The following is a 16698-nucleotide window of genomic DNA, read 5'->3' as shown; positions in this document are numbered from 1 at the left end:
GCACCTTAAGGATTATTTTTGAGCACCAAGAGCACTTTATGGATTTTACTAATTCGATATTCACCTAGCTCCTTACTGGACATATGCCTGTTTGACCCTTATACAGTATTGTCCAAGGGTCCTCTTTGTCTGGTAAGTGGAACATCTAAATGGGGTGGATCTTCACTACACTGCATCTGATTGCTGGCATGGTTTTGCACAGTTCTTTCAACACCTAAACACCTTTGGACTTTTTCTTCACTGGCTACTTGCTGAAGCACTTTTTGTCACTTTGTATGGACTTTTATGTGGAATTATCACTATTCATTTATTATTGCCACTCATTTTAATGTTGAATTTATATGTGTCTGACATGTAGCCTTATTTGCACATATTACTGCACAGTCTTTAGCACTTTAATTTTTGTATGCACCTTAGGGGGAATATAGTCATTACTCCTACTACCACTGAATATTCACAACCTTTTTGCGCTGTATACTAGCACTGTCATTTAAAAAATGGTTTAGAATTTTTTGAACAGCAATGAGTTGTCTTCAGTTTTAGTACATTTGGCCATAGCGCAGCACTTTTTTGATTTCACAAAAGGATACCAGCGTTTAAAGCGTTTTGGCACCACTAACACATGCTTAACGCGCCGCCATTGGTCATTCACAATATCGTGAAAAGTGTCGGGACAAGGGAAAACCTTGCTAGCTTTCTGAGACTTCTGAGAGCCAAAAGCCACCCGCGTTCCTGCCGGCGTGGGCTCACCAGCCAATTTTAAAGTGTCCCTTACTGAGATAATCAAGGCTTCCACTAAAGCATGTTCCCGTGCTGCAGCTAAAGAGGACAGGTCCTCTTCACCATCAGACTGAGGACAGCGACTCCTCAGATAGGGGGGGCGTCCGGGGTGACCCCCATCAGCCTCTGAATCAGAGGACACCTCCATAGAAGGAGAAGGCAGCGGCCGCTTTCGGCTATCAACCTTTTTCACAACTAAATCAACTTTAGTCGCCGGGCTTTCCAGGGCTGCTGAAATCGCGGCCAGAGACTGCAATCTGGACTGTCCGGGAGTTGCACAGAGTGGGTCTGAGCGTAATTGCACAGTATGGGACTCCATATTGCAATTTTCAAAAAACAATGTACTTTCGCTTTAAGAGCGCCGATTGCGGTATCCACCACTGATCGCCGCAGTCTGCAGGGAACCCCTTTAAACCAAACTGACAGCAGAAAGTGCAAGGATATGCCCGCAGGGACCCCCAAGTACTGTAACACCTTAAATAAACCGTCCTCCTAAATCCTTCAGCAGCATGGAGAGAAAGGCAGGAAGTGACCTCAGCTCAGCATCAGGAAATGACTACATATGAAGTGATGTCGCCTGAATAAGGTTACACTGCTGAGTATAGCACCAGGGCTACACAAAGATGGATGCCCATACAAAACAACAGGAAGCTACAGGGAAAATGGCTGCCCCATACAAGTCTATGGGGAGCAAGAAAAAAAAAAAAAAAATCACACTGCGTACACTTAAGATGGCAGTGCCCACGAAGAACCATGCAGCTAGGGACCGACACATGAAGGCCTCAGGAACCACAACAGGTACCAGCAAGCCCAAGGTACCAGTTCACATCCCCCCTGCCCCCCAGAGTGACAGGGCACTCTAAGACACAGCCACCGCAGGTACAGGGAAGGGGGGAGGGAAGGACACACAGACTGGGTACTGGGCAGGCCAGCGGGATCTTTTGGGAGGCACAAATCCCATTATCCCCAGGAGAGGGTCCACATCCCCACAAGGCCAGCAGGGGCAAAGGGGGTACATATACTCACCATAACACGGACTGGGTGGGCTCTGCTCCGGGCAGACTGCCTCCCACCCGAAGTGGGGGTGCTGCCAGCCGAGGGGTACGCTGCGACTCAGGGCGTTCCAGGTCGTCGCGTCCCGGCGAGGCATCCGCTCACAGGCTCTTCTCCCTCTGGAAAAGGGGGATTGTCGTGGCTAGGCCTAGTTCGGAACTATAACCCGCTCACGCTCATAGGCCAGACTAGGGGGACCATAAGGATCTAGATTATCCAGTGTGAAGTCCCAGCCGGCATCGTTGCTTGCAGATCACCAGGAAATTTTTTCCCTGAACACTAGCTAGCAAGCAAGAGAAATAAAAGTAAAATATTCTTAAAAGAAATAAAAAACTGAGACCGCAGTCCCAGCAGGAAACCTAGGTCCTACTCCTTCTCTAGGCAGAAACAAACTGACGTGCTGGGCTGTGGCAGTGGGGGTTATGCCTGGAGGGACAGCCCCTAGGGCGTGTACATTCAAATTTTCCTGCCTAGACTACTCCTGATGGGAGGAGCATAATCCAATCAGCTCATGAAGATGAGGCTTCGTCTGTCAATGAGCGATAGAGAAAAGCCTTGTGTGTAGCAGCCGCCCCAGTGCCCCCTAATACTTACCTGTGCCCCCATCTCTGTCTAGCGATATCCACGAGTCCCTCGGCCGCCTGGGACTCTCTCTTCTGACTGGCTGAGACACAGCTGCGGCGCCATTGGCGCCCACGGCTGACAAAGTCAGTAAGCCAATCAGGAGAGAGAGGGTACTCTGGTGCCCCCATAGCAAGCTGCTTGCTGTGGGGGGCACTCAATAGGAGGGAGGGGGCCAGGAGCAGCAATGAGAGACCCGAGAAGAGGAGGATCCAGGCTGCCCTGTGCAAAAACAACTGCACAGAGGAGGTACATATAACATGTTTGGTATTTATAAAAAAAAAAAAAAAAACACCACAGGAGATCTTACAATCACTTTAAGCTGACAACATACAAAAAACTGAATTTTTGTAAAATCTTACCGTAAAATTCCTTTCTCTGAGTCCTCCTACAGTCGCCGCCCCCGCCCCTCTTTTGGGGTTTTTGTGTACTCTTACTGCTATGCTACCAAACTGAGTTGGGAATGCTGGTGCAGGGAGGTATTGACTAGTGGGACAGCCCCTAGGGGTGTGTCTATGCTAAAAGCTTTTGTTATTAACAAAATCTTGTGCTTAGCTACTCCTGCGGAGCAAAGGTCAATACCCATTGGTGAAGACTTGTGAATGGGCGGCGACTGTCGGAGGAATCAGAGAAAGGAATTTTACGGTAAGATTTTACAAAAATTCAGTTTTTTGTATGTTGTCAGCTTAAAGTGATTGTAAGATCTCCTGTGTTTTTTTTTTTTTTATAAATACCAAACACAGGAGATCTTACAATCACTTTAAGCTGACAACATACAAAAAACTGAATTTTTGTAAAATCTTACCGTAAAATTCCTTTCTCTGCGTCCTCCGACAGTCGCCGCCCATTCACAAGTCTTCACCAATGGGTATTGACCTTTGCTCCGCAGGAGTAGCTAAGCACAAGATTTGTTAATAACAAAAGCTTTTAGCATAGACACACCCCTAGGGGCTGTCCCACTAGTCAATACCTCCCTGCACCAGCATTCCCAACTCAGTTTGGTAGCATAGCAGTAAGAGTACACAAAAACCCCCAAAAGAGGGGCGGGGGCGGCGACTGTAGGAGGACTCAGAGAAAGGAATTTTACGGTAAGATTTTACAAAAATTCCGTTTTCTCTTACGTCCTCCGACAGTCGCCGCCCATTCACAAGTCTTCACCAATGGGATGTCCCAAAGCAGTGTAGACATGAGGGGTGGGAGACGCAGCCACAGCAGAGCAACGCAGTACCCACATCAGAGAAAGGAACCTTACACACTTGTAAGAGAACCAGCTGGGCAACAGGAACGTGCTCAACAGGAGCAACAACCCAGGAAAACAAGCAACCCAGGGGTAAAACACCCCAACAGCCAAAGACCCATAAACAAGGGTGCCTATGGCACTGCCGCACTGAGAACTTTGCGGCCAAAGGAGGCATCGGCTGATGCCTGAACATCCACCTTATAAAACTTGGAGAAGGTGTGTACGGACGACCAAGTCACCGCCTTACACACCTGGGCCACTGAAGCCTGATGCCGGAAAGCCCAAGACGCACTCAAAGACCTGGTAGAGTGCGCCTTCACAGGGAAAGGTGGAATTCTTTCCTTCAAGGCATAGGCCAGCACAATGGTTTGTCTGATCCATTTGGCGATTGTCGCAGCCGACGCCACCATGCCCTTCCGAGGTCCCTCAGGAAGGACAAAGAGGGAATCCGACTTACGAAAGGATTTAGTGGACGACAGGTAAACCCTGATCGCCCGGACAACATCCAAGGAATGCAATGCAACCTCCTTAGGATGCTTTGGCTTCTTCATTGAGGTGAAAATCCGAAATCACTTTCGGAAGAAAGGACGGGTTAGGTCGCAAGACCACCTTATCCTTATGAAGCACCAGGTAGGAAGAGCTGCAGGACAAGGCCGCCAGCTCCGACACCCTGCGAGCCGAAGTGATCGCCACCAAAAAGGCAACCTTTTTGGACAACAGAGGCAACGAGATCTCCCTGATCTTTTCAAAAGGAGCATGTTGCAACACGGACAGAACTAGGTTCAAGTCCCACGGAGGCAAAGGCTCCCTCCGAGGAGGGGCCAAATGACGCACCCCCTGAACAAAGGTGCGAATCAATCACAGGGCGTTGAAAAAGAATGGCCAGCGCAGAGATCTGGCCCTTTATCGTGGCCAGCGCCAAACGCTGGTCCACTCCAGTTTGGAGGAAAGCCAACACTCTCGACACCGAGTATGAGCGAGGGGGGAATACCCCCTGGACTCACACCAGGCAAAGTACGCTTTCCAAATACAGTAGTAGATCTTCCCTGAAGAGGCTTTTCTAGCCTTGATCAAAGTGGGAATGACCTCAGGGGAGAGACCCCTATCCTTCAGGACCTGGCTTTCAACAGCCAGGCCGTTAAAGCCAGCGACTGTAAAGCAGGATGGAATATCGGCCCTTGAGACAGAAGGTCTTCCCGGAGCGGCAGGCGACACGGAGGTTCGACTGCCAGATTGACGAGGTCTGCGTACCAAGACCGGCGAGGCCAGTCCGGTGCCACCAGAATCACCATATGTGGTTCCGAGGCTAACCTGCGAAGGAGCCTGGACAGCAGCTGAATCGGGGGAAAGGCATACATCAGACAATACTGATGCCAGGGCGCCACCAGCGTGTCCGAGGCGTCCACCCGAGGATCACGCGTCCTTGCCACGAACCTTTCCACCTTGTTTAGATGGGACGCGAACAGGTCCACATCTGGTGAACCCCACTTCGCGCACAACATCTGGAAGACATCCGGGTGAAGGGACCATTCCCCCTGGTCCAGGGTCTGGCGGCTCAGATAATCCGACTGCCAGTTCTCCACCCCCGGAATGTGAACTGCCCTTATAGCCGGGACGTGCGTCTCGGCCCAAGACAGAATGTCGGCCACTTCCCGAGCCGCTCGGGCACTCCTGGTACCCCCTTGATGGTTTTACCGCGGTGGCATTGTCCGTCTGAACCCGAACCGGACGGCCCTGAAGCCGTCCTGACCACCGTAGAAGGCAAAGCTTTATCGCTCTCAATTCCAGAATGTTGATCGGAAGGGAGGATTCTTCCTCCGACCAAGTCCCCCTGGGCAGACAGATTGCCCAGAACACCACCCCAGCCCGACAGGCTGGCATCCGTGGTGACCACCGTCCACAGCAATGGACGAAAAGACTTGCCACCTGACACCGCCGGGGACCGGAGCCACCACAGAAGACTCCTTCTGGTGCGGCGGCTCAATGAGACCCGCAGATCCAAGGACTGCGTTCGCCCGTCCCACTTGGCAAGAATCTCCGCCTGGAGATCCCGCGTGTGAAACTGGGCAAAGGGGATCGCTTCGAAAGCCGAGACCATCAACCCCAGACACCTCATGCATGTCCGGAGAGACGAGTTTTGGTTGTCCCTGAGGGACCTGACCTCGTCCTGAAGCGTCCGGAGTTTGTCTTCCGGCAGGAAAACCTTCGCTAGAGCAGAGTCCAGAACCATCCCCAGATAGGGAAGGCGAACCGAAGGGCACAGGGTCGAGTCCGGAATGTTTATGGTCCAACCGAACTCCTGCAGCGTCTGCATCGTGGTGGACAGGTCGGTCAACAGGCTCTGGCTGGCATTCGACCTTATCAGGAGATCGTCCAGATACCCCAAGACCGCAATGCCCTGCGCCCGCAGCAGGGCCAGGACCGGCGCCAGCACCTTGGTAAAAACCCGCGGAGCCGAAGCGAGACCGAAAGGTAACGCCACAAACTGGTAGTGGTCCTCCGCAATGGCGAATCGAAGGTACCTTTGGTGACCTTCGAAAATGGAGATGTGTAGGTACGCATCCTTCAAATCGATGGAGGCCATAAACTCCCCCAGGGCAGCCACCACTGAGTGCAGGGATTCCATGCAGAATTTCCGAACACGCACAAAGCGGTTCAGAGTTCGGACGCACCTTGCCCTCCTTTCTGGGCACAGTGAACAGATTGGAGTAAAACCCCCGAAATCTGTCCCGATGAGGCACCGGAACCACCACTCCCTGGGCCCGCAGGTCCTGCACCGCCAGGCGCAGATCCTGCAAGCGCTCCGGAGACAGCTGAAGATTTGAGGGAAAAAATCTGCCCGCCGGCCGAGAAAGGAATTCGATCATGTAACCCGATCGAACGATTTCCTGAACCCATCTGTCCTGGATGCGGACCAGCCAAGGTTGGAGGAAACCGCGCAAACGTCCCCCCACCCCAGAAGCGGGTGAGGGTGCCCCTTCAGGCGGAAGTGGAATGGGTGGCAGAACCGGCTTGACTGGATTTCTGCTTACCCGCCCACGGCTTCTTCTGGGAGCCTTGGCCTTTGAAGGGCTTGCCCTTGGATTGTTACCGAAAGGCACGAAAGGACCCCTGAGAGGGCCTAAACAAGGAGTTCCGCTTGCCACGGAAGGATTTGTTCTTGGGATTCTGTGGCAAGAGAATACTCTTGCCCCCAGTAACTCCTTTCACCAGAGTATCCAAAGCCTCGCCAAAAAGACGAGAACCAGCGTAGGGAAAATCCGCTACCGTCTTGCGAGATGATTGGTCGGCCGACCAACTCTTCAGCCATATCAGACGACGGTTTAGCACCGCTACACTAGACAGACGTGCAGCCAAAGGGGCCAAATTCAGGTCCGCGTCACACAAGTACATGACTCCCTGGTGGATCTGATCCACCATAGCCAGCGTGGTCGGCGGAGCCGAATCAGCCACCAGGGTGCGCTTTAGCACCTTTGTCCAGTCGGCCACCGCCTGGGCAGCCATAACCGAAGCAAAAATAGGCTTGAGCATAGAGCCAGCAACCATATATGCATGACGGGCAAGAGACTCCAATCTCCTGTCCGTAGGATCCCGGAAAACGGGAGTATCCTCAGTAGGAACCAGAGTAGCCTTGTTTAAAATGGCTACAGCGTGATCCACCTGAGGCGCTACACACCAACGCTTGTCGGTGGAAGGTGCAAATGGATAAAGCAGTTTAAACCTACTAGGCACTGTAAAGGGCTTCTTTAAATTGCGCCACTGCTCATTAACAGTATGATGAAACTCCGCCGGGCAGGGAAAAACCTGCGCCGATTTGCGGGTTCTGTGTGTCCCAAAAGAGGACACCCTAGCAGGAGGAGTAGGCTCATCCTCCAGGTGCAGCGTATCCTTTATGGAGGCAATCAGCTCATCCATGAGTGCAAGCTCTTCAGGCGAGCCAGGGGGAGAAGTATCAACCCCTTCCACCTCTGCCTCCCCCTCAGACCCCATAAGGTCCAGAGATGAGCGAGACCCTGAGAAGGGCACGCCAGCCACATCGCCCTCTGAATCAGAGGAAATGGATAACCTGGCCCTCTTTGCAGATCGTTCAGCCATCAGCACTTGCATCTGAGATACCAAGGATGCCACTACAGTGGCCAGATCAGCCCCCTCGGGGGGTGCAGCAGCCCCCTGGTCCCCCACCAGGGCGGGGGGAAACTTGCTATCCTGAGAATCCATGCCCAAACAGGAATGTGAGAAAAAAAAGGTACTGGCCCTTTAACACCATGGCGAGCGCAGCCCACTGTATACCGACTGTATGCACCGACCCCACAGGGACAGAGAACACCGAGTTAGGAAGGACAGAACAATGGAGGAATAAACCTGGAGAGAGCACAAACCGGCTGCTGAAACCGATCGCTGTTCCAGAAGGAAGAGGAAGTGATGCAAGAACCGGCTGAAACGTATATAGCCTATGAGGCTTTGGCAAAATGGCTGCTCGGCATAAGGGATAGAGGCTACAGTAAAATGGCCGCCGACGTGCTCGAAAACTAGCGCAAACGTCCAAGCCAAAATGGCGCAGATTGGCGCCAAAACACATCGCTGCACCAGTGCCAGAATAACCTGGTCGCCCACAGCACATTGCAAAAAAATGACGGACCGCAATAGTGGCCGCTGCTGCCGCATGTCTGTACACATCTCGCCCTCAGAGGAATCCCCACAGCAGAGCGGGAGGGCCCCCCCCCCCGCAGCCCAGAAAGGCATGTTAACCCCATACAGGGATCTATCAGGGAGCCTGCACCTTAACAGACATGGGGGGTACACACAGCCACAGACTGACACCCCAGACAGATGGTCCCCACACAGAAGGTGCTTACTATACTGGATGGCGTGGGGAGACGTCTCCAAGCGACAAACCGCTATCCTTCATGACAGGGAGAGTCGCAGCCGGGACGCAGTGGACCGCAGCACAAGACCGCAGAATGGCGTCCAGTGAGGTAGCCACCTCACAGTCAGCATCCCTGCGGCGAGCAGGGATGGGTCGTTCATGGCGCCTGGGCGAACCGTAGCTGAACGCTCGATGGCAGGCTGGGAATCCATCAGGCCCTCAGCCCTGGGATCCAGGGCGGCCAGTCCGATACCCAGCCACGCACGATGTATCTTCATCCGAAGATCCCTAACTAAGAGCTGACAAAATAACAGCTAGTAAAGTAAAGAGAAAACACTTGAAATAAAATCAAAAAAGGGTAGAAGGCTGAGACTGAAGCCCCAAGCACAGGAAAGCCTGCTACTCCTAAGCTAGGCAAAATCAAACTGAGTTGGGAATGCTGGTGCAGGGAGGTATTGACTAGTGGGACAGCCCCTAGGGGTGTGTCTATGCTAAAAGCTTTTGTTATTAACAAATCTTGTGCCTAGCTACTCCTGCGGAGCAAAGGTCAATATCCATTGGTGAAGACTTGTGAATGGGCGGCGACTGTCGGGAGGACGTAAGAGAAAATTCAAATTTCTTGTGTCTTTAATGAACACACCAATAAACATTCACAGTGATGGAGGATAAAGTCACGAATGCTAATTAGAGTGAGTAATTTGAACACCTACAGTCCAATTAATGAAATTAGTTTGGAGGTGAGGTTTAGAGCTACTTTGATTGATGAGATACTCCGATGTTAGGATTGGTGTTCAGAAGAAGAATCAGCTGATTTGAACAATGCCCTGCAAAAAGTAGCTCTGAAGACACTGATCCAAAGTATTTGATCTGCACAAGGCTGGAAGGGGATACAAAGCAATCTAAAAAGTGTTTAGGCATCAATCAGTGGACAGTTAGACAAACTGTCTACAAATGGAGACTGTTAAGTACTGTGCCAACTCCTAGAAGTGGGGCGCCCAGCCAAGAAGACTCCCAAGGGACAAACAAACAAACACAAAAACCTCAATGAGGTAAAGAAGAACCCACATGTAATGGCTAAAGATTTGGAAGAAATCACTGGAACTGGCAAATATCCCTGTTCATGAGTCTACCATACGCAAGTATGAACAGGAAGGGTGTCCATGGGAGAACACCATAGAGGAAGACGCTGCTCTCCAAAAAAAACATTGCTGTGTGCCTGAAGTTTCCAAAGAGCACCTTGGCAAATCACAATGTTACTGGGAAAATGATTGTGGACTGATGAAACAAAATAAACAAGAAAAAAGATAATGTCAGAGCGGCTGTCCGCCAGCTTAGTAGAAGTTGGGTGATGCAGCAGGACAATGACCGTAAGCATCAAAGTAAACCCACCACAGACTGGCAGAAAAAGAAAGTGCACTTTTCAGAATGGCCCAGTCAGAGCACAAACCTTAACCCAACTACTCTAACAATTTCAGAAAAAAAGTGGCTCTCTCACCCAGGAAAATCTTGACAACCAATACAAAGGCAGTGATGGGTTTTAGAAGATGATAGGTACAATAACCTCATGCAATTCGATGCTATTGTGTAAAATAATAATATGATATACAATTTTATCATGCACAAGAATATCTACACTTGAACATGATTCTCAGCCACACTTCAGACTTTTTAATTGCATCTACTTAACAAAAACATTGGTGTAACATTCAGGTTTGAATTCAGCCAACATACCTGTCCATTATGCCCAACATTTGTTTGCGAATATCTTGAGCACGCCTCAGTGAACGAGCTTGAATAAAGTTTTCGTAGCACCAGGGGTTGGAAAACTTGTTATTCTTCCAAGAGTTGTACACAGCCAGCAATGTTAGGTGGTCTCCTTCTGTCTGGTGAAACTTTGCCTTCTTCTGGTCTGCAAGTGCTTGTTTGTCCTGTGGGTTAGTGGTCAACCATGAATCTGTTCTTGCAACTGGTACATATTTTAACACATAGTCTCTTTACACAAAGCCTCAATTTTGCCAGCACAACTTGCTGGAAATTTTTTTTTAACACAGAATTATTTTCCTTTAGTTATGGAGCTATAAGTGGATATTCATTTTGAAATATTTCTGTTCACCAAGTGATTGTAATCATCGGTGGGACTGAGAGCATGGGGAAAAGGGCTAAGAAGAAAGCCAAGCACCCCTTTTTAAGCCTTTTGTTATACTAATAAAAACAAAATTGTACTAAAGCATCCCATAACCTTCATATCCAGCATTGCTGAATCAGCACTGTTGTGCAGTAGCAAACTGAATGATCAATTTGGTCAATTTAGAAATACTTTCAAAACAAAATTAAGATTTAATGTGTATATAAACCCAACTTTTAATATATTGCTGATTAACTGCCCTTAGATGTTGTGGCTGCATTAGTTTTTTTTTTCTACCTGGGGATATTAACAATAACACTGTCCCTGGTTGGCTACACTAGTTCCACCACTGTACCCACACTCTACAGAGAGCCATGATTGACACCTAGGTTGCTCTCCTAATTTAGACTACAAAGGTTTTCTTCTCTTCATCACATAGGGGAGAACTGGCAGCTTACAGAAGACAGCTTGCAAGGTACATAAGATTTTTTTTAGTTCAGCTCAGTTCAGAAGAGACAAGGACAAGGACATTTCTGACAAGACCAAATACTGTTTTCAGTACTTTATAAAACTGTTCTTAGCCCGAAAACTATTTCAGAAACCATATCTAAGAACTGGTAAGCTGCAGTACACTACACTTATGTTCTTTGTTTTATAATAATATATACATATACTTTTATTAAATATTTTTAACAAGCACTAAACAAGCTTTAAAATATGCACCTAATGACCCCTGAAGCAATCAATCCTCAAAGTTCCCAGCAACACAGAAGTACTTAAATCCAGCTATTTTTGCGGATTTGTGTTCATGTTCAAGATAAGAAGGTGCTGAGTCACTGCTGGGAGGGTGAGTCCAGCTGCTGACTCTAGAGCTTCTGCTGTAAAGCTTGAGGATCAATTATTCCACTGTGCATGCAGCTACAGAGGCCAGTGAAGGACTATTTTGAAGCATATCCAATTCTTGTTAATAAGACTGTCCATTTTTTTTTTTTTTTTTTTACTTAAAAACCTTTTGTTCTGCCCTCCAATGCCTGCTATGGCTCCTGGGATATGCACATCACATATCCTAGGCGCCATAGTGCTTCATAGAGAAAGGAGGAGGGGATGGGCTTAGCAGCGCGTCATCCCGAGGCACGTCGGCTAAACCTGGAAGAACTGGCAAGCCTCAGGGCGACGTCACTCAAAATATGGCTGCACGGGTCCCAGCAGGGGCAGAATTCTAACAGGATTCTGCAAGACGCTGCTGGATCGCTGATTGGGTGAGTATCTGAAACATTCAGTAACCACAAGGTACACAGGGGTTAAAAAAATAAATGGAAGGGGGCAGGGAGGCTGGAGAACCACTTTAATACCGTTACATGCATAATTAACATAGGAGTGCGCTTTTTACCTTCGGTCTGTAGAACACATTCTGAACAGAGAGCATAGACACAATGGTCAGCATCTCCTCACTGCAGCCAAGATGTACAGACATGATGAGCATCTTACACAGCATGGGCTCCAGGGGAAACTCTGCCATCTGAAAAGAACAAAAATATAACAATTACATAAACATAAAGCAGAAGATGAACCAGTTTTTGAGACCTTGGTTGAGGTAGAGTTTAATTGAATGAGTATTTTCTTTTTGATTCAAAACAGCACAGTTAAATGCTCCAAAACAGAATTACTGCGTACACACAGTTGTATGGAAAATATTGCAAACCTTGTGATGGCTGCCCAAAACCTAACTCCAGCCTTTTTTTTTTTTTGACAAAGAATTTCCTTCACTTTCTGTCCTTGTGAAACCAGAAAAATGGAGGGGGGGGGGGTGTTTTTTTAAAGAAAGTCATAACTTAAAAATGCAATAGTGCATTCTGTCTGTGTCCTCAGAGATTTATTTATTTATTTTTTAACGCATCCTGCCCTGAGAGGAAGTGAGGGGAAATCTTCCCCAAAAAGACAGAATAATAAAACCGATAGAGGCAAAACCTTTCACACTTTTCACATTGGAAACCAAGTAAGTTTTGACTTGTATTGGGCTCATCCCTTTTGCTAACCCCCCACCCAAGTAATGGGCGCACTGCATTCGATTCATTGGAGCACAGGGGAGACAACTTAAATCTTTTATATTTTACAAGAAATTTGTGTGCCTTAAAAATAACTTTAGTGTATTTTTGTACTAAAATTGTGCATTTCCCAGACCTTTACAGTAATATTGTGTAACATAAAAAATTGGAACTACCACGGTTTTATTCTCTAGGGCGTCTACTTTCATAAAATATATAATGTTTTGAAGGGTTTTATGCAGTTTTCTGGTAAACAAAAAAAAGGCTCCGTCAGCTACAGGGTAAAGCAGAACTAGATCTTTGGGATCTCAAGGGCTCTTGCCATAACGGGCAAGTAAATCCAGCATATTTGCACACCATAGAACTATTACATATTTCTCAAAGCTGAGCTCCTCCATGCCTTTTATTAGTTTGGTTGCCCTTCTCTGCACTGTCTCCAGTTCCCCAATATACTTTTTGTGAACTGGTTCACAAAACTGAACTGCATATTCCAGATGAGGTGATACTAATGATTTGTACAGGGGCAACATTATATTTTTCTCTCTGGAGTCCATACCTCTCAAAACAAGAAAGGATTTCACTTGCTTTGGAAACAGCAGCTTGGCATTGCATGCTATTATTAGGCTTATGATCTACCAAAAACACCCAGATCCTTCTCCGCTATGGATTCCCCCAGTTGTATTCCTAGTTTGTAGGATGCATGCATATTCTTAGCCCCCAAGTGTATAACTTTACATTTAGCACCATTAACCCTCACCTGCTACATAGTTGCCCAATTAAACAGTGCATTAAGTTTGGCTTGTAAGTTGGAGACATCCTGTAAAAAATTGGATTTTTGTAAGAACTTACCGTAAAATCCTTTTCTCTGAAGTCCATTGACAGACGCAGCTTCTATGCCTCTTCACTATTGGGTTATGCGCTTACAGGAGTAGACTAGGCAGTGAAAAGTTTTCACCCGACACGCCTATAGGGGCTGTCCCTCATGACATAACCCCAGACACACTGTGCTCTTAAATCAGCTTCGTAGCAATCAGTGAAAAGAAGACGCAACCATCCCCAAAATAGAGGAGCGGGTTCTGCGTCTGTCAATGGACTTCCGAGAAAAAGATTTTAGGCAAGTTCTTACAAAAATCCAATTTTCTCTATCGTCCACTGACAGACGCAGATTCTATGCTTCTTCACTATTGGGACGTCCCAAAGCGGTATAGGCATGAGGGGAGAGAAGAATGCAACTAAAAACTGTTAACGTATTCCCAAGGCTAAAAACGTAGCCAACTGGGTAACAAAAAGCTCAAGCTGTACCAACAGGAGCTTACCCCCAAAACAAAAATTCAACCCCGTAAAGAGACAAAAGCCAAGCCTCTTTTAAACAGCATAAAATACAAAAGAGGGTGCAGCGCTACAATAAAAATAAGAATAAATATAAATGTACACTCAAAGGGTATGGATGTAAAAGAGTCCTTAAAATAATCCAATCACAGATACTGTGTATACATAAATATAAGGAAGAGTCCTTAGATGTCACAAAGCCAAGCTTGAGGATTAAGGGAGACCCGTGCTGTAAAGGATGAAATATTGCACCTCTTCATATGTGATTCCATCACCAGAATATGTGCTAGCCTCTCACCTCAATTACCAGACCTCTAGGGTCATTGCGCAGTGTATTGCCAAACACCGAATGGGCTCCCAATCTCCACAGCAATGCATCGAGCGCACAGCCGGCTGTTTATCTCTGTTAATAGCTGTTCGTTATGCACTTGGAAAGTGCTATGTTTGTAAGTACAATACTTTTTAATATGCATTAAACATTGACCAAACGGAGAGCACTAGATGTCTTTTGTTCCTTCCTCTCCTTGGTGGAATACAACACTGTATGAACGGTCTGAGATTGGAGGCATTGCTGTGGAGATTGGGAGCCCATTCAGTGTTTGGCAATACACTGCAGCGTCGGCCAGAGGGTCTTGAGCCGTGGCCACAAACCTCTGTACCTTTTTGTTCAGACGAGATGCAAACAGATCCACCTTCGGAGTTCCCCATCGGGCACACCGGAGATGGAAAAAAACCTCCGGATGCAGGGACCATTCCCACTGATCCAGAACCTGACTCAGGAAAATCTGCCTGCCAATTCTCCACACTGAGAACGTGAATTGCGGAGAGAGGAACATGATCCTCGGCCCAAGTCAGCCCGACAGACTGGCAGCTGTGGTGACCACTGTCCACAACAGTGGTAGAAAAGACCTGCCCTGGCTCAGAGCGGGCGACAGAAGCCACCACGAGAGCTCCGACCTCGTGAAACGGCTGAGACATATTCTGTCTAAGTACTGCGGATCCTTGTTCCGCTTGACAAGAATCTCTTTTTGCAGAGGACGTGCTGATCTTGCTCTGCAACGTCTGAAGTTCTTTTCCCCCGGGGAGAAAGACCCTCGCCAGAAAGGAGTCTAAAATCATACCCAGGTATTTCAAGCGCACTGACAGGGTCAGCGCAGACTTCTGGAAGGTGATGGTCCACCCAAACTCCTGAAGGGTCTAAACCGTGATTGACAGGTCGCCCAACAGGGTCGGATGAGAACTACAGGAGATTGTCCAGATATCCGAGGATCGTAATCCGCTTATTGCGGAGCAACGCTAACACCGGGGCCAAAACCTTGGTGAAGACCCTGGGTTTCTGGGCACGGTGAACATGTTTGAATAAAAACCTCAAAACCTTTCCTGATGAGGAACCTGCACAATCACTCCCTGTGCAAGGAGAACCTGCACCGCCTCCCTGGGATCCTTCAATTGATCCGGAGATAGACGGAGATTTGATGTAAAGAACCTGTCTGTTGGGCAAGACCGATATACGATCTCGTACCCTGAACAAATTAGTTGGTGAACCCATTTGTCCTGAATCAGAGACGTCCAGGGTGCTCGAAAGCAACGCAGACGTCCCCCTACCCCCGAATCGGGTGAGGGCGTCCCTTCAAGCCAAGGAGGATTTGCCTGCTGAACCGGACTGGCTAGTCTCGGGTTTACCCGACCAAGCCTTCTTGTTCCCTCCAGAGGTTCTGAACGGTTTAACTTTTTTCTTGCGCCCCTGAGACACGAAAAAAAAAAAACGCCTGTGAGCCGCAAAAGAAGGCCCCCCGCTGACTGCGAGGTGCCTTGTCTTTTGAGGATTGGGGAAGAAGAGTACTCTTACCACCCGTTAGACCCTTGATTAACTCATCCAAGGAGTCACCAAACAGGCGTTCACCCAAGAATGGAAGATCAGATAAGGCCTTCTTAGAAGCCTGGCCTGCCGACCAGCTCTTCAGCCACACCATACAGCGAATGGCAATCCCCACCACAGACACTCCGGCAACTAGAGGAGCCGCATCCAGGGCCGCATCACACAGGTACACCATGGCCTGGGCCATCTGGTCCGTGAGCTCAAGCAGAGTCGGAGGAACTGTCTCAGCGTTCAAGTTACCCCTAAGTACCTTAACCCATTTAGTAACCGTCTGAGGAACCAGGTCGGACGCGAATACGGGTTCAAGTATCGAGCCCGCCAACAAATGTAAGTGGGATTCCAATCATCTGTCCACCGGGTCCGCAAACGCCGGGGAGTCTTCCACAGGTACCACAGTAATTTGTTCAACCGGGATTATTCCCCTTAGGCGACACTGTCCAACGACGTGAGACTGAGTCAGCAAAGGTGTAACGGCGTTTTAAGCACTTTGGCACCACCAGCACGTGCTTAATGCGCCACCATTGCTCATTCACAATATCATGAAAGACTTCAGGACAAGGGAACACCTGACCCGGCTTCTGGGCTTTGCAAGAGCCAAAAACTACCCGCTTTCCTGACTGTGTGGGCTCATCATCCATTTTCCCTTACTGAACGAATCAGTTTCCACCATAGCGCGTTCCCGCGCTGCAGCCGAGGCGGACACATCCTCCTCACTATCTTGACTGCGAGGACAGAGATCCCTCAGGGATGAGATTGTCC

At 48.5% G+C, this 16698-nt stretch overlaps 1 protein-coding gene across 1 annotated transcript in view; it reads right to left on the bottom strand.

The window, feature by feature from the left end:
• The window catches only part of DHX8 (DEAH-box helicase 8), a 182970-nt gene that overhangs the window by 33671 nt on the left and 132601 nt on the right, over nt 1–16698 (bottom strand). The window contains exons 20-21 of the mRNA XM_082271508.1: nt 12077–12205; nt 10293–10489 (exon numbers count right to left, since the gene is read on the bottom strand). Coding sequence (XP_082127634.1) covers nt 10293–10489; nt 12077–12205 — 326 coding nt within the window. The remainder of the gene's footprint in view (nt 1–10292; nt 10490–12076; nt 12206–16698) is intronic.

Source organism: Pelophylax lessonae (genome assembly GCF_965119305.1).
Source record: "Pelophylax lessonae genome assembly, chromosome: 11".
Lineage (NCBI taxonomy): Eukaryota > Metazoa > Chordata > Amphibia > Anura > Ranidae > Pelophylax > Pelophylax lessonae.
The sequence above is the reverse complement of the archived record's forward strand: the minus strand, read 5'-3'. Positions and strand labels throughout refer to the sequence as shown.